Source organism: Zalophus californianus, chromosome 3 (genome assembly GCF_009762305.2).
Source record: "Zalophus californianus isolate mZalCal1 chromosome 3, mZalCal1.pri.v2, whole genome shotgun sequence".
Classification (NCBI taxonomy): Eukaryota; Metazoa; Chordata; class Mammalia; order Carnivora; family Otariidae; genus Zalophus; species Zalophus californianus.
Genome location: NC_045597.1, coordinates 63669393 through 63693139, shown reverse-complemented (window position 1 = coordinate 63693139; position 23747 = coordinate 63669393). Strand labels below are relative to the sequence as shown.

Sequence of the window (23747 nt, the reverse complement as noted above, 5' to 3'; positions counted from 1 at the left end):
GATAAAGATTATACCAGGTTTTCCGCATGGCTAGGATTCTAGATATAATGATGTAGATATTCTACACTTGGAAAACAACAATAACATGAAACAATGTATGAAATATCCTGCCATCTAAAAAAAATAGAATCACACATATCGTACACACACACAGCAAATATTTGTTGTGCATTTACGAAGAGTAATAGGCGGAGGCTACAGAGACATTTAAGACATAGGCCAGAATCTCACAACGTGTACAGTCTGTTGGGGAGAAAAAAAACTAAGTGCATAGAAGGTTAAATGAGAATCATTCATTTCAATCATAATTTGAGACAGTAAAAGGGAGACTAAGAAGGCAGAGTGGGATTAAAAGCAATTGCATGATCACTTTGTGAGTCAGAGGAGGAAAAGAGGAGAGCTTCACAGGCAGCAAGGATTTAGGTAAATGGAGAACAGAGCCAAGTATTCCAAGATTACGTGGAATAGGCAGAGCTCTGGGAGGTCAGAGCTCTGGGAGCAGTGGACAATCTAGTTGGGCCAGGTTGCCTTTCTGAGAAAGGTTGAGTGCTCCAGTCCTTGGGTTAACTCTTGGCCCTGGGCTATAGATAGACTTTGCTATTCTCTAGTAAAGGAGTCTTGACCGATCCACTTTTCTTCTCGGGTCTGTTTTCCTCATTTGAAACATGAGCATATTATCACCTGAATTTCTTACCTTTCAGAATTTTTGTGAGGACCAAACATGATCTGTATGGAGGCACTTTAAAAACCTAGCTAAAGAAAAGAAAGGTGGGCATCATGAACAGTAGAGTCTGAGAAAGAGATTAAAGCATATCGTGGGTGCCATTGAATGCGATAAGGAGTTCCAAATTTATTGGGTAGGGAGCTCCTGGAAGTGTTTGAACAAGAGAGTGCAATAATCAGAGCTGTATTGGGAGGTTATTAATTAGATAGCCGTGGAAGTGAACAGGATTGGAACCAAAAGTGTAGAGTGAGACAGTGAGACTGGCAAGGAAACAACCTATTGCTAAAAATACCTGCTATGACTTGGATCTCATGCAGGTAAGAGGGAGGAGGGGAATTTAAAAAATATGTTTCTAAAAAACCTGCTTGACAGGTTCAAAGAAGGGAGGTACCATTCATTATGGGAGGCGAGGGAACCAGCCAAGGGAAAGGAGATTGGAAGAAGGTGAGAAATTCTATTTAAACACACCAAGTTCAAGTTAGCTATGGCTTCACGCCAGTGAAACTGGGCAGTAGGCCCCCATGAATATGGAACTGACCAAGCTGGAGTTAGGGATTTGTGTTACATACACAGTTGCACACCTGATGTGACAATTGAAATCAGTAGGATTCACAAGAAAGAGAGGAGAAGGTAAAACGGTAAATCACTATGCAGTACAATTTCCAATATATTTCAGTAAGTTAAGTGTGTAAAGTAGAATAAAGGTTACTAGAATATTTATCTACTAAATATTAATATACAGACTTGGGGGCTGTTAATTGCAAATAAATCATTAAGTATCACTTGTTACATAGCAAGAAAATTGTGGGAATATGCAAAACAAAGCACATTATTGGAGTTGCCAAACAATAAGTACACTTTTAGGCCATTTAAACTGGTTTTAAATGTTGCCTCTTTTTAAAATAACTTAACATCGGGGCATCTGGGTGGCTCAATTTGGTTAAGCGTCCAACTCTTGGTTTCAGCTCAGGTTATGATCACAGGGTTGTGAGATCGAGCCCTGTATCTGGCTCCACATTCACAGGGAGTCTGCTTGAAGATTCTCTCTGCCCCTCCTCCCCTCTAAAATAAATAAATCTTTAAAAAAAAATTAACTAACATTAAAATAGTGTGGTTTAGTTCCCTCATCTTATACAACTTCTCAGTTAAATTTAAGCCATTTTATGGTAAAAAGTTACTTCGTACTATTTTTTGAAATTATAATGGTTTCAGGAGGGGGGTGCAAAATTAGAGGCTTAATTCATTATTAAGAAACTCATGAGTGGGAGAAGGTAAGAAAAAGAGCATTTGTGAATGTGAATGAGGGGGGTCAGTCACTAAATCTGAGTAGGAGGGTCCAGAGAACTGAGACTTCCCAGGTTTGACCTTTGGGAGGACGCTCAGGGTCCCTATTCCTGGTCCTGTCTGCCTAATTGTGAACCTGGCTGGCCCCAGCGCCCAGCAGGCTAGCTGTAAACAGGGAGCCACTCCGCAGTAGGCTGAAGTACAAGAGCATGTATTAAAATAAGGCAAACGAGGGGCGCCTGGGTGGCTTAGTCGTTAAGCGTCTGACTACAGCTCGGGTCGTGATCCCAGGGTCCTGGGATCGAGTCCCACTTGGGCTCCCTGCTCCGTGGGAAGCCTGCTTCTCCCTCTCCCACTCCCGCTGCTTGTGTTCCTACTTCGAGTCCGAAGGCAATTCCTTAGCAATAGGAGTACATTTGACTCAACCGGTTACGGTCAGGAGCTCTAAAGGACCTTGCCGCTCTGCTTCTGTGAACTCCCTTCGCCTCCTGAAAACTGTTGACACGGTGCACTGCTCGCCGCGGGAAAGGCACGGAGAGCTTTGTTCCACTCTGCGCACGCACTCTTGGCAAGCAGCCACCTGAATCTCTCCTGCTAGACGCATGAAAGCATTCACCACCGCCACCAGAAGAGACAGAGGCTCCAGAGCTCTTTAGAAGACCAGCTAACCATTTTATATAGTTTACACTGAAGAATGACCTTGTGGCCCCCAACAAAGTGAGCACAGGGAACCGGAGCCAGGACGCAGGGCCAGTCAACCCAGAAATAAACCCTCACATTCATGGGGTGTAAGTTTGCAGGCATGTCATTGGCTAGGGTGGTTGTAAGATGTTAAGATTGTGATACTGAGTAGGACCATACTGTTGACAAGATGAAATTAACTCCTGTCTTTCTTTCTTAGGGCTTCATAGATAATCAAATATGTCATAAAATAATAATCACTGACATGAGCATCTTCGGTGTGCTAAGCCTTTTCCTTGAATTATGTTGTTTCACACAAGGACACACAAACTACGGGCAAGGTTTTATGATGCCTCAGTGTCCTCATTTGTGAGTGGTTAGGTAACTTGTTCAGGGTCACATAGCTGGTAAGCATTGAGCTAGGAAGACCAGAGTGACCATGGAACTAACCACTAGGCTGGCTTCTGATTGATTCTACGCTGTTCTACTCAAAGATAGTAGGAGGTATCCTAATAGAGAACTTGACAAGATGAAACAAGCTATATACTTTTATATGCATATAGCACCCGAGAATCCTGGAATAATTAAATTGCTGACAGTTATAGGCTTTAGGCGTGAACTCTGTACATAAACCATTCAGGTTCACCTTTTACCAGTTTGAATTCCGAGGATCATTAGGAAAGCATAGTAGTACCTTCTGGTACTTTAACTGGACGAGGAGCAGCATTGATTTTTCCCCATCATTTAGCAATCTGCCCACTTCTGGAAGGATCAGGTTTGGGCTCTCTTGTCAAATCCTTATGGGTGAATGCCGTCTCATGTTTGTTTTGTCTTGTTCATGGTAACACTAAATGCCTGACTCTCATCTTTTCCACACAGGAGAGTGGGCACTGGCCATGTAATACCATCTTGTAGACATCAAAGGATCTGTATTGCTGATTTATTATCACTAAAACCCTGGAAGTAGATCACTAAACCTTTGTAGAAACCTCGAGATCTCAGTCACAGACGAATTCCATTTTAGTGCTAAAAATCACATAAATCTGAGAAGTGACTTCTCACATACTTGACTTACAGATTTTTGTGAGGTTAAAATTATTAAAAGTATTACAGTAAAAACAATAAAAACATAAGAGGTTGAGTAATTAGAAAAGATCTCTTAATAAATGCAATTGTTAGCATCAGAAATTGCAAATTATTCTCCAGAAACAGAGGTCTAGTGCCTCCTCTTGTTGAAATCGTAACACACAAAGAAAATGCCGATAAGCCCAAAGCTACAACTCAGCTGAAGTAGGAACTTCAAAGCTGTGACCCTCACGTCCCATGATGTAAGGAGAGGCCAGAGTCTGTGAAATACAAAGAACTTACACAGGCATGATGATTCATTGACTAAGTCCAGACAAGGTGTATGTACCTGTGGTCTGTTGTGGAAAACATGCTCTTCATAAATTTCATTATTAAGTGGACAACAGCATCTCCTTTTATGGTATTAGAAGGAAAAAGTAAGGAAAAAAATTTGGAATATGTGTACTATTTTCTGACACTGTTGATCTACCGGTTTGTTGGTCAGTGTAGAAATGTGACGCTTGTTCGTTTGCTTCTTTATAAAACCTCCCAGCACCCAGAAGCAGTTCTCCTGGAATTAGGGCTCCCTACTGGGTGGCCAGGTCCTCTGTGCACGTTCCTTTCTCTCTATGGATACATGTTACCTTTCACAGGATTCAGATGGGTTTTATGAATTCCCTAAGCAACAGGTCTTCATTCTGTCTTACTGAAGCAGACATTTGGATCTTTTTTCTCCCATTATTCCTATAAATCCTATACATACCTTTCTTGTAATTGGCCTTAAATCTTCCTTTAAATGCTATAGAGAACCTTATTACTACTGACCTAAAGAGATACAAGATTGCCCGGTAAAGAATATGGGTAATATCATTTGATAAAACTAGTGACCTATATCATTATTATATCAAATAATCACAATAATAATCTATATTGGGAATATAAAATGTAGTAAAACTAAAAATACCTCTTTTCTTTAGGCCATTTGAAGCACTTAAAATTTGTCCTGTCCTCACTTCACATATTTATTACACCTTACTAAGCGCTGGGCACTCTCCAAAGCACTGAAGACACAGCAGTGAACAAGATGGGGCCAATCTACAGGGGCAAACAGATTCAACATGGCGAACAGTAAGACCAGGCTCCCCATGTAATGGGAGTTTTCAAAGGAGCATCCAGTGTGGCCTCAGTTCCGGAAAGGCCAGGTCTCCTCCACACAAAGAACTGCGAAGACTGAGTCACGCGAGTTGGCAGCTCACAAATTGATGTGCATTGTCACATGTCTCCTTAAGCTGTGACAGTCTCTCAATTGTGAAGACAACTGCACAGTTCGGAATGGGCCAAGTCACAGTCCAGATCAGCAGTCGCCGAGTTTAAACACAGTCCTGTGAAAAGAAATTAAATGGTTGGTAGAGCTTTATTAGCTAGTACTTTTTTAAAAAGTCGGAATAGTCAGAATATAGGCATTGTGAGAGAAAAAGAGCTCTCTTTTTACACCTACCCAGGTTGCGATATATCTCAGCTTCAATTTCTGTGAGGGTGTTTCACAAACAGTCTGTGTCACACTCCCAGGAAGTACACCACAACGCAAAGCTCTGTGCTCAAAATGCCAACAAGAAGCTCATTCTTTTCTCCTCCTCCACCTCCTCCTTCTTCTCCTTCCTCGTCATCTTCTAGAATCACACCTATTTAGAGGGGTGATTTTCAAGAGCACACTCATTGCCAGGGAGAGCTTGAAAAAGCCATAGCCAGAAGGGTTCTTCGCATTCTCACTGCTGCAAGGGGGTATCCTATACATATAAGATACGATTATAAATAGTATAGGTGTGAGCTTTACACCTTGTAGGCCGAGGGTGCATGGTGTACAGCTCAGTGAACTGATGAAATACTATCTACACTATGCATCAGGGTTGAAAGAGACACAATTTTAAACGCACTTTCCAGAGGATCTCTGTCTTCCTACCGAATCTAACTAGCATGTTTTAACTGACACTGGTCCAGAATGCATCTTTTGAAGTTCTTTAAAATGTCAGTATGTCTAAATACCAGTGTAGATGGATCCAGTTCAGTGTACTGAGGGGACAAATAAACTACCAGCAGGAGAAGATGTTTGATTAAGTCTCTGAGGAGAGCTTCATTACTTTGTTCAAAACACTGCATCCCTTGACATTTCTGTGTAGAGGGAAGCTCCATCAAACCCTTGTGTTACAATTATGGAAAACCCAATAATTTACTTATGTATGGATCTTCTTTTTCTTTTTAAACAGTAAAGGGAAAGTATGTTATCATGGGTCTAGTGACTTGACTTCTGAAAGAAATCAAAGCAAATTGGGAAAACACAAAACAAAGTAGGACAGGTGGTTCTTGCTCTAACCTGGCTTTTCTCCTGTATTCCTAATCTTGGTAAGCAATTCTACCAGTGCTAGACTCCTTTCTCTCACTCCCCACCCCAAATCCCTAATTCTGCCTCTTTTATATCTTTTTTTTTTTAGATGAAGACCTCTTTTTTTTTTAAGATTTTATTTATTTGACAGAGAGAGACACAGCAAGAGAGGGAATGCAAGCAGGGGGAGTGGGAGAGGGAGAAGCAGGCTTCCCATGGAGCAGGGAGCCCGATGCGGGGCTGGATCCCAGGACCCTGGGATCATGACCTGAGCTGAAGGAAGATGCTTAATGACTGAGCCACCCAGGCGCCCCTGCCTCTCTTACATCTTTGAATACTATATCCTTGCTCTCTTTGCCGTCGGAACTGCCACCACCTCTTGCAGCCAGCTTCATACTTTGCCCAGCTGCTGTTAACTAGTCTCCCTGCTTCCAGTTTGCCCACCCCCAGCCTATCCATCCTCCACACCCCCTAAACACTCATTTTATCACGGCCCTACACTTCTTAAAACTGAGCACACCTTGAGGCGCCAGTGGCTCAGTCGGTTAAGCATCTGACTCTTGATTTCTGCTCAAGTCATGATCTCAGGGTCGTGAGATGGAGCCCCACACCCAGCGCAGAGCCTTCTTAAGATTCTCTCTCCTTCTTGCTCTGCCCTCTCCCCCACTCATGTGCATGCACAGGCTCGCTCGCTCTCTCTCTCAAAAAAAAAAAAAACAAAAAAAACTATACCTCTCACATGACAACTTCTAGGCCCCTTAGCTTGGCACCCAAGGTCCTGTGTGACCTGGCCATTTCTTTGTTTTTCTCCTTCCCCCACCTCCTCACCCCGGGCAGCGTCCCAAACATGCCAAGTGCTATGCAGTCCCCAGATGTGTGAAGCTCTGTGTTGCTGCTTCTGCTGGGGACATCCTCCCACTCCACCTCCTCATGCTTTCCTGTCTAGTATCAGTGCTGCAAAATCCAGCTGCTAATAAGATTAATGATTTACAGGCACCACGTGGCACTTAAAATGTGCAGGTAATGTGCTGAGCATTTAATGGCCATTTTCTTATTTTGTCCTATAAAAGGAAACACCCACAATTAAGGGACAGGGGAGAGAGGAGAGAATAACCAGAGGAGAGTGGTATTACAGAAGGAAAAGGATAAAGAGATTCAGGAAGACAGGTATGGTCTACAGCGTTACATTCTGCGGGGAGAGAAAAGAACACAGGTTCGCAGTATGCAGTTGGATTTAGCAAAGAAGAGGGCACCAGTCAACTTGGAGAGAGGGTTTCCAGATGCTTTGGAAGATGAAGCCAATGACCAATAAGTTTCAACGTTAATGGGAGCTGAAAAAGTTAAAGATAATGGATAGTCTTTTAAAGTTATTATGCAAGGGAAAGGAAGAAAGGAAAATCTTTCAGATCAAATAGTGATGTTTGTGGCTGTGAACGAAGGTGTGGTAGTATTGAGGGAAAGATTATTTATGATAATCTTAAATTGGGAAGAATGAACAAGGAGATAGATACAATTTATAACATCAATAATTAGCAAGATCAGGTAGCACAATTCAAGCAATTAGAATTGCTTCATGTGTGGAGACTATATGCCTGGGAAGCCATACTGCCTGGTGTCTAATCCTGGCTCTGTCTTAGGAGATACATCACCTGTCAAGACCCAGTTTCTGGGGCGCCTGGGTGGCTCAGTCATTAAGCATCTGCCTTTGGCTCAGGGCATGATGCCAGGGTCCTGGGATGGAGCCCCACATTGGGCTCCCTGCTCCGCGGGAAGCCTGCTTCTCCCTCTCCCTCTGCTCCTCCTGCTTGTGTTCCTGCTCTCGCTATCTCTCTCTCTGTCAAATAAATTAATAAAATCTTTTTAAAAAAAGACCCAGTTTCCTCATGATAACACCTATCTCATAAGGCTGTCATGAAGAATAAATAAGTTAATGTATGTAAAGTACTTAGAACACCAGTATGTTTAGTTAGCATTATTATTGTCAAGACAACAGTGCAATAGGGTATTTACTTTCTGTTTCAACTACTGGACCAGAAACTCTTCAAAGAGAAGGGCTGTGTCTCCATTGGTATGGCCAGCATGGATCATGGTGCTTAGCCCGTAATAGGTGTTCGATAAATATGTGATAAATAAATGGATGAATGCCTAGAGATAGCAGGCTGACCAGGGCTACTTACTATTTTTTTCTAATATGAAAAAAAGGCAAAACAGAATAGAGCTCTGTTTATCAAAAATAAAAAAAACATTTCATGTCTTTACAAAATGCTAAAACAAGAACAAAATGTGTACATTTTAAGAACAAAATGGGTACCTTTTAGCTCACTTGAATTTTTGAGGTCCTTCTCAACCAACCAATGTTGGTTTCCCACCTAAGGGTTGAAAAGAGGCATTGCCATTGCCCCCTGGACAACTCTGTCCACTCCAGTCTCTATTCAGCTGTTAGATTATAGATGCTCAGCAGCTTCTTAGTGACACTATATTTATCTGAACACTAACGGTCTTGAATTAGCTTTTAAGTTTCCCTATATAAGCCATTTATTTAGCTGCCCAATTCCATTACTGACCTCCTTTCTGAGCTACCCTTTAACCACTAAGATCACACATCTCAGCCACAACTGTTCCTGAATCCCAACTCAAGATGTATGGAGAGACACCCTAGGAGGTGATATGGCTTTATTTTATTTTATTTTTGAGAGAGTGTGTGTGTGTGTGCACAAGCAGGGGCAGGGGCAGAGGGAGAGGGAAAGAGAGAATCCTAAGCAGACTCACCACTGAGCACATAGCCCAACACAGGGCTCAATCTCATCACCCTGAGATCATGACCTGAGCTGAAATCAAGAGTTGGACACTCAACCAACTGAGCCACCCAGGCGCCCCTATGGCTTTATTTTTTAATTTTACTTCTTTAAAAAATTAGTTTTTGATTCTCTATAAATTAAAACAAAACACAAGTTCGAATGATTAAACAAGGTGCTATCTTAGGAGGTCCTGTATGTTACTGAGTACATTTTATCTGAATGTAAGAAGTCATATGAAAAATCATAATGTCTACATTTTTATCATCTTGGTTTAGGGTTTATCCTTAGTTTGCAAACCATTTCTGAGACAAGAGTGGTCTTCTAACTATTTTTCCTTGAGAGGAAGCAACTATTTTCTCTTCAATAAAGAATGCAGGAAGTGAGCATGAACAGGTTACGTGAATGTTAAATGAGAGAAAACGCTGCCAACTAGTATCATATTGACAAGGAAAACACCAGTCTCCAAGAAGGGCAAGAAGAATGTGCACAGACCTGAAAGCTTGGTGATACGACTTCACACAGACCCAACTGGATTATCCCCATATTGTAGACCAGAAAGCCAAGAACCAAAGAGGCTGACTTTGCCAATGTCAGGCATTTCAGAAGTGCCTAAAAAGAGACTAGCTAGCACCCATGGCCTGTGGAACAGTTGTGCGTTTTTCCCCCACCCAAACACAAAAGGATGGAAGACTCTTGGGACCCCTTTCATGTACTACACCAGAAGTGATGGAGCAAAGGCAAAGCTTCTACTGTGCAGCACTCACAAGGAGGAACAAGGAAGAAGGATTCTTACGATAAAGGAGCACATTCCTCTCAGCTTGAAATGGAGTCGTTTTGGCTATTTATTCTGGAGTCCCTTCCTTTGCCGCCTGCGGGCATGTTCCAAGTGTCAACTGTTGAGTAGTCTGTGGTCAAGATTATTTATTTTTCAAGTGTCAACCACATGCTTTTATTCCTGAGACCTCACACAGATTGTGTTTGACATTATGTTGGTCATAATCTTTCTTCGTTCAGCTGTTGGGATTCCCACATAAATCACCCTGATGTCAGAGTCTCCATTGATTCTGAAATCTTGCTTGTAAAGTTCACTTTAGTCAGTAGGAATAAAAATGTACACATTTGCCTTCTGATCGGTGGTTTTTGGAGCAGTAACAGTTTTAAAGGTATGGGGAGTTTGAGCCTAAAGTGATACCTCATTTTCTTCCCCTCCTATGATGATATATATATATTTTTTTGATGAAGAAATTTATCATCACAACTGAAGAATAATGAGCCTAATATTCTAGTTTTCTCTTACATAGACTATTGTGTTCCTCTCTTGTCACTCAAGGAGACTCTCATTACACATCTTTAAAGAAAATACTCTAAAAATGTTCACCTCTCCAGGTATTTAATTGTGTTCAGAGAAAGAAGAAATACGATTCTAGGCATTCTCATGTGACTGGCAGAGGCAGACACTCAGTAAATGTGGCAATTATTTTGTTATATTACTGTGACAGTAACTATAATATTAATTGGTGTATTCTCCCTCACAAGAGGAGCTTCGGAGCCAAAATGATTACTTTGGATAAGAAACTCTGGAAGCAGTTAATCCTCCTCGCTTATGTCTCCACGCATTTTTTGATGACCGCCTCCTATGCCGGGCTGCGTGCTTCTCCTTGGAGTTTACAGATGAACAATACACGGTTTCTGCCTTTGGGAAGATCTAATGAAGGACACGAATGAGTGCATGAGTCATTTGAATATACCGTGTCGCATGCAGTGTGAGCAGTGTTGGGGGCAGGACTGGCTTGGCAGCTGTCAATGGGGAGTAGGGTATATAGAAGAAAGGAAAGACAAATTTTGCAGGGCCTTGGGACTCAGAGATAATGGTTTCTTTGAAGGTGAAGTAAGAGCTCAGTTCCCTCGAGAGTGTACTCATCCACAACACTGTGAAATACCACAGCAAGTCGGTAAAGATGCCAGAAACTGTTAAGAGTAAAAAAATGTCTTAAAGATTTTAACAGGAGAGGACAGACTTTTTGTTCTCTGATTAATCTTTTTTTCTTTAATATTTTGCAGCTATGTTTAAAGGAGGTATGTTATGCAGGTTAACCCTCGTTTAGTATTAGTCTTTTTATTACAAAAGTATTACATGAATACGAAAAAGAAGTACATCAGCTAAATGGGGAGTGTCTGGTTATGTCTCTCACCAAACCCACACCTCTTCTTTGAGGTCACTTGAGTGCGATGTGTGGATTTTTTATATACACACTTAGATGCACACATGTATCCAATCACTTTGATTAGAGGTAATTACTGCTATAGTGAAGTGGCAACCAGCACATATTCTAGAAGCAGAGGGTCTGATTTCCTTTCATGTACTGGCTATTGATCTTAAATGTCTGGACTTGATTAGCAGTCATCATCAGTAAAGTGGAGATGGTAATAGTACCTACTTCACAGGGTAGTCAGGAGGTTTAAATGAGATACATGTATTAGAACAGCTCAGACGCACTGAAAATAAGTATTTGTTATTCCTACATGATCATATTATACATATTACCTCATGCTATGTTCGTTTCACAGAGCAGCATATCATGAAAAGCTTTTTATACCAGCACACATAAACCCTGTTTATTCTTTTTAGTGGCTACATAGTATTCCACAGAGTGGCTGTAACATCTTTTTCTATCACACAGGTGCTGTAAGTAAATATCCTTTCTCACATACCTGTCATTTAATTGTCTAATATTTATCATTACTTTTGGTTTTAGATGGGACAATATACCTATGAATAGAAAATATCTGTAAAATATAATGAAAATAATGATTCATGTTTATTGAGCTCCTGTGACGAGCCAAGCACTTGTACCTTTAGGTTTAATTAAATATATTATCTCTGTGAAAATTAGAGGATGCTCTCCTCTGGCTTCTTAACCACAAATAATTGGGAATCTTCATCTGCCCTAAAGGAAGGATCCACAGATGTAAATACAGCATGCTCGCGTATCGTTTTTGAAGAAACATATCATCCAAGAGTCTTGAGAAAGATAGCAAATGAAAGCAGAGAGAAGGATTACGGAGCAGAGCAATCGGTTGGTGAAAGCAACTACGATTGACAACATGGATGCCCTTTACAGTTAAAAAGCTGCCCCATTGACAAAGCTGGATACCCCCTACTCATCCACTTCTTATCGCTGGCCACATTTAATTGATCACAAAGCATTGCCACTCTATTTTTGAGACTCTTCTTGAAGCTGAATTCTCAATTTTCCCGCCTTCAGGCCCTATCTTAAACCTTACCAACACTTCCATCCATTGTAGTTCCGTAACCCTTTTCTAGTCTCTAATCTCGCCCTTCCTCTATCATCCTGGGTCCCCTTTTTGCAAAGCAAGTCCTGATTGTGTCACTTTTCGCTTAAAAACAATCAATGACTGCCCATTATCCATAGTGCTTGGCATCGAATACAAGAACGCACACAGCCACCACTCGTTGTAACCTCAACTTCAGCCTTCATCTTTGCGCTCTCAAGAACTCCATATAGTTGAGCCACACTGCAGATGCTCAGGACTTGGCTGCTTCTAATCCTTTAGAGATGTCCTTCCTTTTCACTGCTGTCAAAACCTGCTCAGCCTGAATACAGAGCATTTTTCTTGTTCAGGATGCCGTCCTGCTGCCTTCAGCACACTACATCCCATGGAAAACCTCTGCACCATAGCACCTGGTGCAGTCCCTGTGCCCCCGTGCCACCCCCCACCACGATTCTCAGACTCCAGTGTGCAGGCTCTTCACTTGAGACAGTAAATCTTTTGAGATTTTGATTTTGTTGATTTGATGTGAGACCCCCAGGAATTTACATTTTTAAAAACGCCTCAGGGACTTGCAATACAGATAAGTGACCATCTTTGGGAAACCTTGCCATAAATAAAGAGTAATGTTTAGGAAATTGTAAATTGCATCCCATTGGGTTGAGAAATCCATTAGTGGGTCATGACCAGTTTTTTCTTCTCCTCTGTTTATGCGATAATCATTTAGGATAGAAACAAAAATAAAAAGTTACACAAAAAAACCCACAACGCACTCCTAGAAGGCAGGATGCTTAACAGTATTTGTTGAATAAAGAACATTCTGGAAGATTTTCAAATGCTATTAGATGGTGGAAAATTCTGATGAGCATAATATTTAAACTTTATTTTAAACTTATATAGACCCTGGAAAAGACAAAATCAGAGTTTTGGAGTGAAGCTAGATTGACAGTAAAATCTCTGATAACGTTATCCTTTTGGAGAAAAGCTCGCCATATATTCTCAGCTGAAATCTTGGGAAGATTCAGTCCTTAAATTATCAGCATTCTAGACATGTACTGACTTTTCTTTATGCTCTCTGAGAAAATTATAGTTGGCAAGAAAAAGAAATGTCAAAACATGCCTTTAAACTGATACATACTCCTAAGCTTTCCCCTTAAATACACATTTGAACTTTATTTTCCAACAAGAATTTTGAAAATGCTTTTTAAAGCCTAGCTATGAGGTCATTCTTAAGAATGTATGTTTATGTATTTAAAGTATTTCTTGAAAGAAAAGTAAGGAAAGGCCCAGTCAAAATTATTTAAAACTAATTTTTTGAAGATATTATTTATAGGAGAAAGTTCATCATATTTTCCCCCCTGGTTTTTCTTATTTACAAAATAATACATGCTACTTGAAAAAAAAGTTAAGTGTATGTATGTAATTAATGTATGCTAGAAATGTGTAGCAAAGGAGGTCAGATTTCCTCATAATGCCATCCCTAGGGAATAACCAGTTAGCAGCTTGACATATATTCTGTTCTGTTTTTCTATGCATTAACAATATAGGGCACCTGGGTGGCTCAGTTGGTTAAGCATCTGCCTTCAGCTCAGGTCATGATCCCCGGGTCCTGGGATCGAGTCCCACATCAAGCTCCCTGCTCAGTGGAGAGTCTGCTTCTCCCTTTCCCTCTGCCCCCACCCCCCGGCTTGTGCTCTCTCTCTCTCCCTGTCTCTCAAATAAATAAATAAAATCTTAAGACAATATATACATACCTTTTGATAAAATGAATTACCTTATGCACATCATTCTATAACTATCATGTAAACTTTTTTTATTACAAAAATGTAAAAAATAATACAGGATAACATGTACTCCATCTAAAACTAATGGTTACCATTTTTCATAGTTGCTTCAGATCTTTTAAAGGAATTAAACACTTTTCATGAAATGGAAGTCCTCTCTGGTATTATTCAACTACCATAGTCCCCCAAAGCTGCAATGGTCATGAAATGGTTATGTGTCTATTGCAACTTGCTTTTTTTTTTTTTTTAATTAACATAGTGTTTCCAAGATCTGTTATTTTGATGCATTTAGATGAGTGTGGCTTTTTGTTTTTAGTTTAGTTTTGTTTTGTTTTAGTATGGTTGACACACAATGTTACATTAGTTTCAGGTATACAACTTAGTCATTACAGTTAGATGAGTTTTAATTATACATTCTCTTACTCATGAAGATTTGGGTTTTCTCCTTGTTTTGTAAGTATAAATAATGTTGCATTAAACATACTTGTAAATGTTTCTAAGTATACATGTGCAGAACTTCTGTAGGATATTTACCAAAAGGTAGGATTGATGGGTCATGCTGGATAATCTATTTGCACTCCCACCAGCAGCATCTGACAATGTCTGTTTTCTCATCCTGTTGAACTATGTAGGTTTTGTGCATATTAAATTTTATGAGTATTATTTTTTTGAGTTTGCATGAGTATTAAATAATGTATCGTTTTAAGGTTATTTACATACAACAATGGAAGTTTCCTCTTCTGAGACTTGAATGTTTATATAACTGCAATATTTCCATTTGCTTTAGAATTTTTGCTATAGGGATGCCTGGGTGGCTCAGTCAGTTCTAAGTGTCCAACTGTTTATTTCAATTCAGGTCATGAGATCGAGCCCACGTCAGGCTCTGCGCAGGGCATGGAGCCTGCTTAAGATTCTCTCTCTTCCTCTCCCTCCCTGCTTACATGCACACTCTCACTCTCTTAACTCCAAAAAAAAAAAAAAAAAAAAGACATTTTTAATAGATTCATGGGAGGTTTAATTTATTTTGGATACTAATCTTTTGTTTTGGGGAGCACAGACTCATACATACATTAGGCAAAGATTATGTTGCAATTTTTTTTGTATTTCTACAAATTGTTCTGACTCATCTATCATTTTCTGAGAATTGTACAATTAAAAAACCCCACTATAATTGTAGATTAATCAATATTTTCCTGTAATCTTGTCAATTTTTGCTTTATATATTTCAATACAGATTCAGGATTATTACATAAACTTGGTGAACTCTTTATATAGAGAGTTCCTTTTTATTAATGATTTTGCTTTAAATCATACTTGGACTTTAGTTAATAATGCTACTGAAAAATATCAACTGTGATTCTTATTTATGTCTGTAGTTAATAGTTAGTTGGATTTACCAGCATATTTTATTGGTTCTTGTATATACAGTTCTTCCCTTTGAATTTATGTATTTTTTCTGTGCTTTTAGCAGTTTCTCAGTGTGCGTCTATAGATGACTAAAAACCTCTTTATCTTTGTTGCCTAGAAATATCTATATTTTGCCCTCACTTTTGAATTATGTTTTCATTTGGTTTCTGTGACTCAGATGTTGAGTTACAGCCCGTCTTCAGACTTCAGAGATGAGCACAACCATTGGCTCCACTCATCACTATGATGGTCTTACCTTTTTAGTTCACAGAGATGTTTACCTTGTTTGGAGCATAGCTCTTCCTTTCCTTATCAAGTATATTAACAATAAAGGGGAAAATCATCAAAGCTACCAAGAAATGGCATATTACCTTTAATTTTTAATCTATCATTGCTGCTAGATTAGAGAATGTAAGACAGAAAATCACAAAACTGCCTTTAAGCAGACGTCAATGTTACATTAGTTTCAGGTGTACAATATAGTGATTCAGCACTTCCATTTGTCACCTGGTGCTTGAAAACCTTTTGTATTATGACTCCTCTCCTGCCTTAGTTAACGTTAGTTAGTTCAGTTAAGGGCTCGGGCTTTGTCTGGGTGTCCATCGTTTCCCTCATGTGTGACTTTGGACAAGTCTCTTAACCTCCTTAATCCTTAGTTTCCTTCTCTGTGAAAACAAGATTAATATAGTACATACCTCATAAGGTGATGGTGAGGATGAAGATACTGAATCAAAACAATTAGTGTGATAATCCAACAAGTAGTCATTTTTTGCTAAAGACACGGAAATGAGCTAAAACACACAGATTGCTGAAATCTGTAAGGGCTTTTAAAAACACTGGTGCAGGGTGCCTGGGTGGCTCAGTTGTTAAGCGTCTGCCTTCGGCTCAGGTCATGATCCCAGGGGCCTGTGATCGAGCCCCGCATCAGGCTCCCTGCTCAGCGGGGAGCCTGCTTCTCCCTCTGTCTGCCGTTCCCCCTGCTTGTGTTCCCTCTCTCGCTGTGTCTCTCTCTGTCAAATAAATAAAAATCTTAAAAAAAAAAAAACACACTGGTGCAGTGTGGGAGGGGGCCAGGAGTATATGGGAAATCTCTTTTCCTTCTGCTCAATTTTGCTGTGAACTGAAAACTACTATAAAAAATATTTTTCATTAAAGAAGAAGATAGCAGGAGGGGAAGAATGAAGGGGAGTAAGTCGGAGGGGAGAGGAACCATGAGAGACAATGGACTCTGAAAAACAAACTGAGGCTTCTAGAGGGGAGGGGATGGGGGGATGGGTTAGCCTGGTGATGGGTATTAAAGAGGGCACGTTCTGCGTGGAGCACTGGGTGTTATACAGAAACAATAAATCATGGAACAGTACATCAAAAACTAATGATGTAATGTATGGTGATTAACATAACAATAAAAATTTAAAAATATATATTTTTTTCATTAAAACAAAAAACAGTGGTGCCTGGAGCGCCCCCTGGAAATTCTAATTCCATAAACTGGAGGTGAGGCCTAGCATCCAATCAGTTTTTAAATCTTGGGTGATTCTTTTTTTTTGTTTTCTTTTTAAGATTTTATTTATTTATTTGAGAGAGAGTACAAGCAGGGAGAGCGGCAGAGGGAGAAGCAGCTTCCCCAATGAGCAGGGAGCCTGATGTGGGACTCGATCCCAGAACCCTGGGATCACAACCTGAGCCCAAGGCAGAGTTAAAGACTGAGCCACCCAGGCGCCCCTGATCTTGGTTGATTCCGATGCACATCCAACTTGGAATCCCCTGAGGCAAAGGATTAAAAAAGAGAAAGAACCTTCTTTCTTTGAGTTCACTGTGATTCAGTTCCCTTTCTCCTTGGACTTCCTCCAGATCCAAAAGGCAGCCCTACGAAGTCCTTTTACTACAAGGATGACCACTTGCTCCTTCTTCAGAGGCTTCTTTACTCCCACTACCTGATGCTAAGAATGTACTCTTCTTTGAAGATTTATTTATTTATTTGAGAGAGGGACAGACCAGGTTGGGGGAGGGGGGCAGAGGGAGAGAGAAAGAATCTCAAGTAGACTCCCCTCTGAGCTCAGAGCCCAATGTAGGGTTCAGTCCCACGACCTTGAGATCCTGACCTGAGCCGAAATCAAAAGTCGGACACTTAACCAACTGAGCCACCCAGGTGTCCCAAGAGTGTAGTCTTCTAACTCACCCACCACAAAGATGTATTTATTCATTTGTTCTGGAAAAAAAAAAATCCTATTTTATTGATGTTCCTTCACTCTACAAATGTTGATTGAGCACCTACTGCCAAGCATTCATTACATTAAGTAGAGTGAATGAAAGAGGCTTAATTCTTCCCCTCAGAAAACTTGGAGACCCCACCAGTGGAGAGAGTGGGGCCTTTGATGGGGAAGACAGAGTGCTTCCCAGCACAAGTAACTTACTTCTAAGCAGAAGTCTGGAAGGAGCAGGGGTTACCCCCATGAGGAGGAGGAAAGAAGTGTGCAAAACCAAGGGGGTGCTACAGCAAAGCCTGGAAGCAACACTTTTAAGACATTCAAGACCCTAGACTATTGAGCAGAAGGGGGCCTAAAATGAGATCTAAAGGTAAACTTGAGACCAGAGGCTCCAATGTCTTGTAAACCATGTTAAGGAGTTGGCGAACAATCTATGAACGGTGAGGAACACTGACAGGTTTTCTGTAGCTGGATTACCATGATGAAATTTTCTTTGAGGGATGAACTTTTTGGTTAAGAGCCTGGTTAAGTGGGTGTGTGTGGGGGTGGGATTACCCCCCCAGCAAGTGTGCTGGCCAAATCTAGGAAAGTGGCCCTTGAGCCCAAGAGAAACCAGGAGCAGGCAGTGGAGGTGACTCTCCTGACTTTCTTTGAAAGAAGTTTGCTGTGAGGCACACGGGGCTGAGGAGGCAGCTAGCTATCAAGGTCCAGAGCTCAGAACAGAGACCTGAGTTGGAAATAATTCAGGGAGGTTTCTTCGTATTATTTTCAGCACTAAACCAAAAGACAGCATGAAAGCTTGCATTTTTGTTCCTTTCTAAGTAAACGTGTTAGTTAGAACTACAAAGCTTCCTTGACTGATGGTCCTTATACGCGTGAGTAAATAAGATTTGGCTCCAGATAGCAAATACTACTGGCACCTATTTCTTTCATCTCATGAGACACAATGTAATTGTAAGCATCAATCTAGACACCATAGACTTAGCAAAAAAAAAAAAAAAAAAAAAAGTTTACTTTTTCCCTCTGGGGAAAAACGTAAGTTATTTTCCCTTTGTCCTGGTTGTGGGTGTCTTATCTGGCTTGCCAAGCCTCATCAACCACATTTGTAAGAAACAGACAGGATCCTATCCCTGCTGTTTGTGGTGAAAGTACCCACCCCCCCCCCCCCGGAAAAGTGTGTTCCTTTTTTTAAGCGTGTAAATTCTTTACAAGCGTGTTATTTTTTAATGAGCTAACATAGACTTTTCTGTAGTCAATAGCTTCATCTGTGCCCTCTACTTAAAAGAGTAACACCACAAAGAATACAGAGAATAGGGTGGCTTCCCTTGTAAGTTTCACTAGGCTAAATTAAAAGCTCCCTTGCACTGCACTGCTCAGACACACACTATTTGGGTATAACTTATCTTTCCTCTGCAGAGGGAATAAACATGGATTCCAGAGTATCATTAATGGGTCCCGGAGTGATGAGGAATAACTATTTTATGGTATTCTGTGGTGCAGGCTGTAGGATACATGACTTTATCAGATTCTTCTCTCATTCCAGGTCATAATATCAGCCACCTACTGTGTTCTTCATTAAGACTATGAACTTATACAGCCCAGTGCCTATTTGAGATCTGATTACAGAATAAATAGGCTTTTTCTAAAGCACTTAAAGTTGTAATGTGGGTCTCTACAAAACTAATAGGTAAAGGTCTGCAGTGAAATTTAAAGAGAAGCCAAGCTCCTAGACAAAAACAAACAAACATGTTGCCGAAGAAAGGGGAGTGAAAATCTTGCTCATAAATTAGAGTAATTTCCCAGAACAAGCCATTCTTCTGGATTCTGTATAGGTATCCTTCAGCTGTTGGCAGTCTTGGTTTATTTACCCTTTGCTTCCTTTTACTTGCTTATTACCTACACATTAAAATGTTCCAGGAACATCTTGCCATTTATCTTCAGTGATTGTAACTCAATTCACTGCTTGAAGGATTTTTAACTCATTTATATTACATGAGATTCTGTCCAAATGGTAACAGTTATAAACAATATTAAAGTTGTAGAGATTTTTGACAAGGTTTTGAGAAATTGAAATGATAATAATGATTCTTTTCAGTTCTCATTCAACTACACTGAAAAGATAGAGAGGTACTCATGTCTAGCCACTTATTTTTATTTCATATCCTAAGAAACTAGGCAGTTAACAAGAGTTGTTTCTTATAAAAACGGTTGAAGTGTGTTTTAAGCTTATATTAATCACTCTATACATTCGCCGTAATGATTACAACTGATTAACAGATCGATTTTCTAGTTGTCATCAGTGAAGCGTAGGAGGGAGAAAAATCACATAAATCTACCAATTTTCAACAAATTAATTTTAAGGAAATATCTTTTCCAATGCTTCTATTGGTTGCTGTAGTAAAATTGAGAGGTTTAGGATTAAAACTTTTTTCCATTTCCCCTCTTTCTTTCTGCTGGAGGTAACAACATACCATCCAATAAGCAATTATGATAATACTGTTTGTATCAATTCACATAAATCATATTATTTATTGCATTGTCACATGTGCCAGACCCTCTCATCTCTCTCTCTTTTTCTCTCTCTTTCTCCCCTTCTCTGCCACACACATCACACACACACAACCACAACCACACAGGCCTATAAAGCATATATGTCAGACACATAGTTCATGTTATAATATAGTAACTATTATCATTACTCTTCATGCTGACTGACATAATTTTCAGAGTAGTACATAGGACTTTTTAAATTTTTCCTTATATGAACTACCCATTAAACTATAACATAAAAATTCCTGACACGTTGACAAAATGAGTCTAAACACACACATGTTTTGCATCAGTTTGTCTCTGATATGTAGCCCATTCAGTGTTTAACAGTCATATTCCCTTACATGATTTAATCTGTCCCACTTCTATATATATCTGTGAGGAGGAGGGAAATCGGAAGATAGGAGGTGCTGTTATATAGATTCTCCCCCTCACCGCACTTCATGGCTCTCTCCCATAACTCAGAAACTTAACTTGTACAATGATACAGTTTGCCAGCAGTGTGAAGAGAGAGATCACGTTGGATGCCAATGATCAAGCCTCCATAATAATGTTAAAAGCCTTTGAAAAAACATACAGATGTGCCTGGTTTGGCCATCTGGTCAGAATAAGCATTTTCAGAGTTCTGTCTTCACCTTTGCCCCCTACTTAGGTGTGAGAAATGTAAGGAATTTATTGGCATGTACTTGAGGCCTGCCTTGACTGAGGTTAATAAGCTAACACCCTCATCTGTACACACACACTCACTTGCCCTAATACCATCCAAGTTGAAAGGATGAGAAGGAGGTGGAGTATGCCCTGGGCAGATTTATCACCTCGTGAACCAAAATAGGCAAACAAAATTTCCAAGGTCGGTTTTGTATTATTCAAGAGTTCAGGGGAACTGCATGCCTCTTATTATGCCCCCCATATGGAAAAACAAAGAAAACATAATTTTCTAGTTTTAATAAAGGTAATTTATTTGGGTCAGAAAAATAAAGAATTTATGCTCAATTTAAACAGTGCGCAAAATGGATTGCCTTTGGTTGTAAGCCATGATTGTAGGGTTTTGCTTGATTTTTGTGTGTTTAGTAATTCAGTTAGATGCTCTGAGATATGATGGTCGTCTCTTTAAGGGTCTTGTGTTTGAAGAACATTGATGAGCTGTATGACTCTTTGAGACTCAGTCCTTTTGACTCTTGTGAAACCAGACAGAGATGACTATAAAGTCTCGAGTCAAAGGGCTATTATTCTCAAATTAATTTATCTTTGTCAAGGTTTGGTTATAAAACAAACTCACAGTGGGTAAAAATATACCCTCTATATTATTTCTGCACTTTCTTATGGCCTATAAATATTTCAAAGTAAGTTTTTTATAAGTCAGCCCACAAATTCTCTCTCAGTGTCCCCCCTTATTCAGCTAACTGCTACCCCTGTGACTTTTGGCAGCTGTCTCACCAGGGAAACTGTCCGTCACAGGAGGAGTCAGACAGAGTGACAATGATTAGATCAATTCATCACCAGTACCAGAGAAAAACAGAGTCTCCAAAGCATGTGTCCTACCTTCATGACTAAGTCCCATCATTTTCATACATGTTTAAGACAAATCCCTTGGTAGGAGCTTATTTCTCTAGTGGAACCTCAGTTGGTATTAGGCACCCCCAAAACTCTACAGGTAACCTACAGTCATGTCCGGGTCTCCTCAAAGTCTTCAGGACTGGCAATTATATATGTTTAGTCTAGTTATGCCAATAGGTACTAACTCTGCAGTGGTTATTATAGACCCAATGACGCTGGATTAAGGCCAAATGTAACGGATCAGAAGACGTCGTCATGCAAATAGTCTCCAGGTGACGATACAATGAGCAGTCAGCCCAAACTTACTGCATTTCAGCCTGTGTGTTTTGTTTTCCTTGGGGGACTATTTTACCAGCTAAACTGAATAGGAAGTACATTTAGAGCCACTTATAATCCCACAGATGGGGGACAAAGTAACTCAAGCCTCAAGACGAGAATGTTCCACGAAGCACTTAACCATAAGTATTTTTGCTTTTCAGCAGAGACCTTTTGACCTGAAAACTATATAAATCTACAGATTAAAGGACGTTATCTTACTGAAAGGAGAAAATGTGATAGAAGGGAGACAGTAAAAGGAAGCTAACTCTATTCTGGAATTCCATCAGTCTGGCTTGATGTGGAAGAAAACAATTAACCACCAGGGCACTGTTTCCTTCTTCCCAGAACCTGTCTTCTACTTCGGCGACGTCGAGTACCCTGTGGATGAGAGCGCCGGCTACGTGGAGGTGCGGGTGTGGAGAACAGGCACGGACCTATCCAGGTCTTCCAGTGTCACAGTCAGATCCCGGAAAACGGATCCTCCCTCTGCTGACGGTGAGCGGTTTCCTACTGGAGCTCTTTTGATCGTTCTCCTGGGTTCAACTCACCTTGACGCAAAATACTTTAAAGCTAAACCTTCACGCCTGTGAAAATGGTCAGGATGAATGGAATTATTTTCTGAAATTATTATTATATCGTAAGTAAGTCTAGGCTCTATGTATTACTGTGAGAAAATACATTGAAAAGCCACAAATTGGAGATTACGTTGCAAACATGTAAGTCAATGACCCTAAATTCTAATGCCTGTCCTTGCATGAATTTGGTTCTCTACACCTGACTATAATGGCATCGGTATGCACAAGAATGTTCATGCTGGCCACCCTCACAGAAATCTAATGACTTGTAAGTGTCATGCAGATGTGCATCTCCAACTTGGTTCCCTCTTCATTTTAACCAGATGGCCCCATAAATACTTCAGAGCCAAAGGCTTTTTCCACACTTCATTATATAAGCTACCCTAGCCAGGAAGCACTTGCCTTTTATTCTGGAATTTACATCTCTGAAGAGTTGATCATAAAGTTTAGGGTAAGCATAGGATTAAAAATTTCCTTTTTTTCTCTCCTAAATTGCCAATAATGCACCCTTTCTTTCTTATGTGCGCACACACATACATCATATGCCCATTGCATACTTATCACACAGAGCAAACAGGGGCCATATCATGTAGTGGAACCAGCATGATGCTTTGCATGTAGTAGGTGTCCAGTAAGCATTTGATTCACCCGAATTAGTTATTTTTTAAGAAAAATTCAAATCAGAGAAAGGTGAGAACAGAGATGAAGAAGCAGAGGAAAAGAAAAATACAAGAAGAACCACAAAGAGATACAGATAGAGATTTTAAAAAATGAATTAAGGGCAGAGGCACTCATAGATGTGTATTCAGAAGTGAAGAGAATATATGTAAAATGAGGGTTAGAAGAACAGAAGGTATGAAAACACAAAAGCAATAATATCAAACCCTTGTCACCCACTCCCAGTCTTTATGAATGTGGGGCCTAAAAATTGACAGACAGTTTTGTTTGTAACTACTTTAGACATAAATGGAGGTGTCAACTCTAGGTTTGCATCCCATGGTCTGAAACAATAAGCCAAAAATCAAATACGTTTTTGAGAATAAAGGATTGCTCTCCTTGCCCGGGGTGAGTGTGGGCGGATCGTGTGGGACAAAAGCTTATATCTGAAATGTGTTTCTTTAGCCAA

General features: G+C 40.1%; 1 protein-coding gene across 1 annotated transcript in view; it reads left to right on the top strand.

The window, feature by feature from the left end:
- Positions 1 to 23747, top strand: part of FREM2 (FRAS1 related extracellular matrix 2) — a 161331-nt gene that overhangs the window by 98544 nt on the left and 39040 nt on the right. The window contains exon 7 of the mRNA XM_027589614.2: positions 22392 to 22541. Within this exon, the coding sequence (XP_027445415.1) occupies positions 22392 to 22541 (150 nt within the window). The remainder of the gene's footprint in view (positions 1 to 22391; positions 22542 to 23747) is intronic.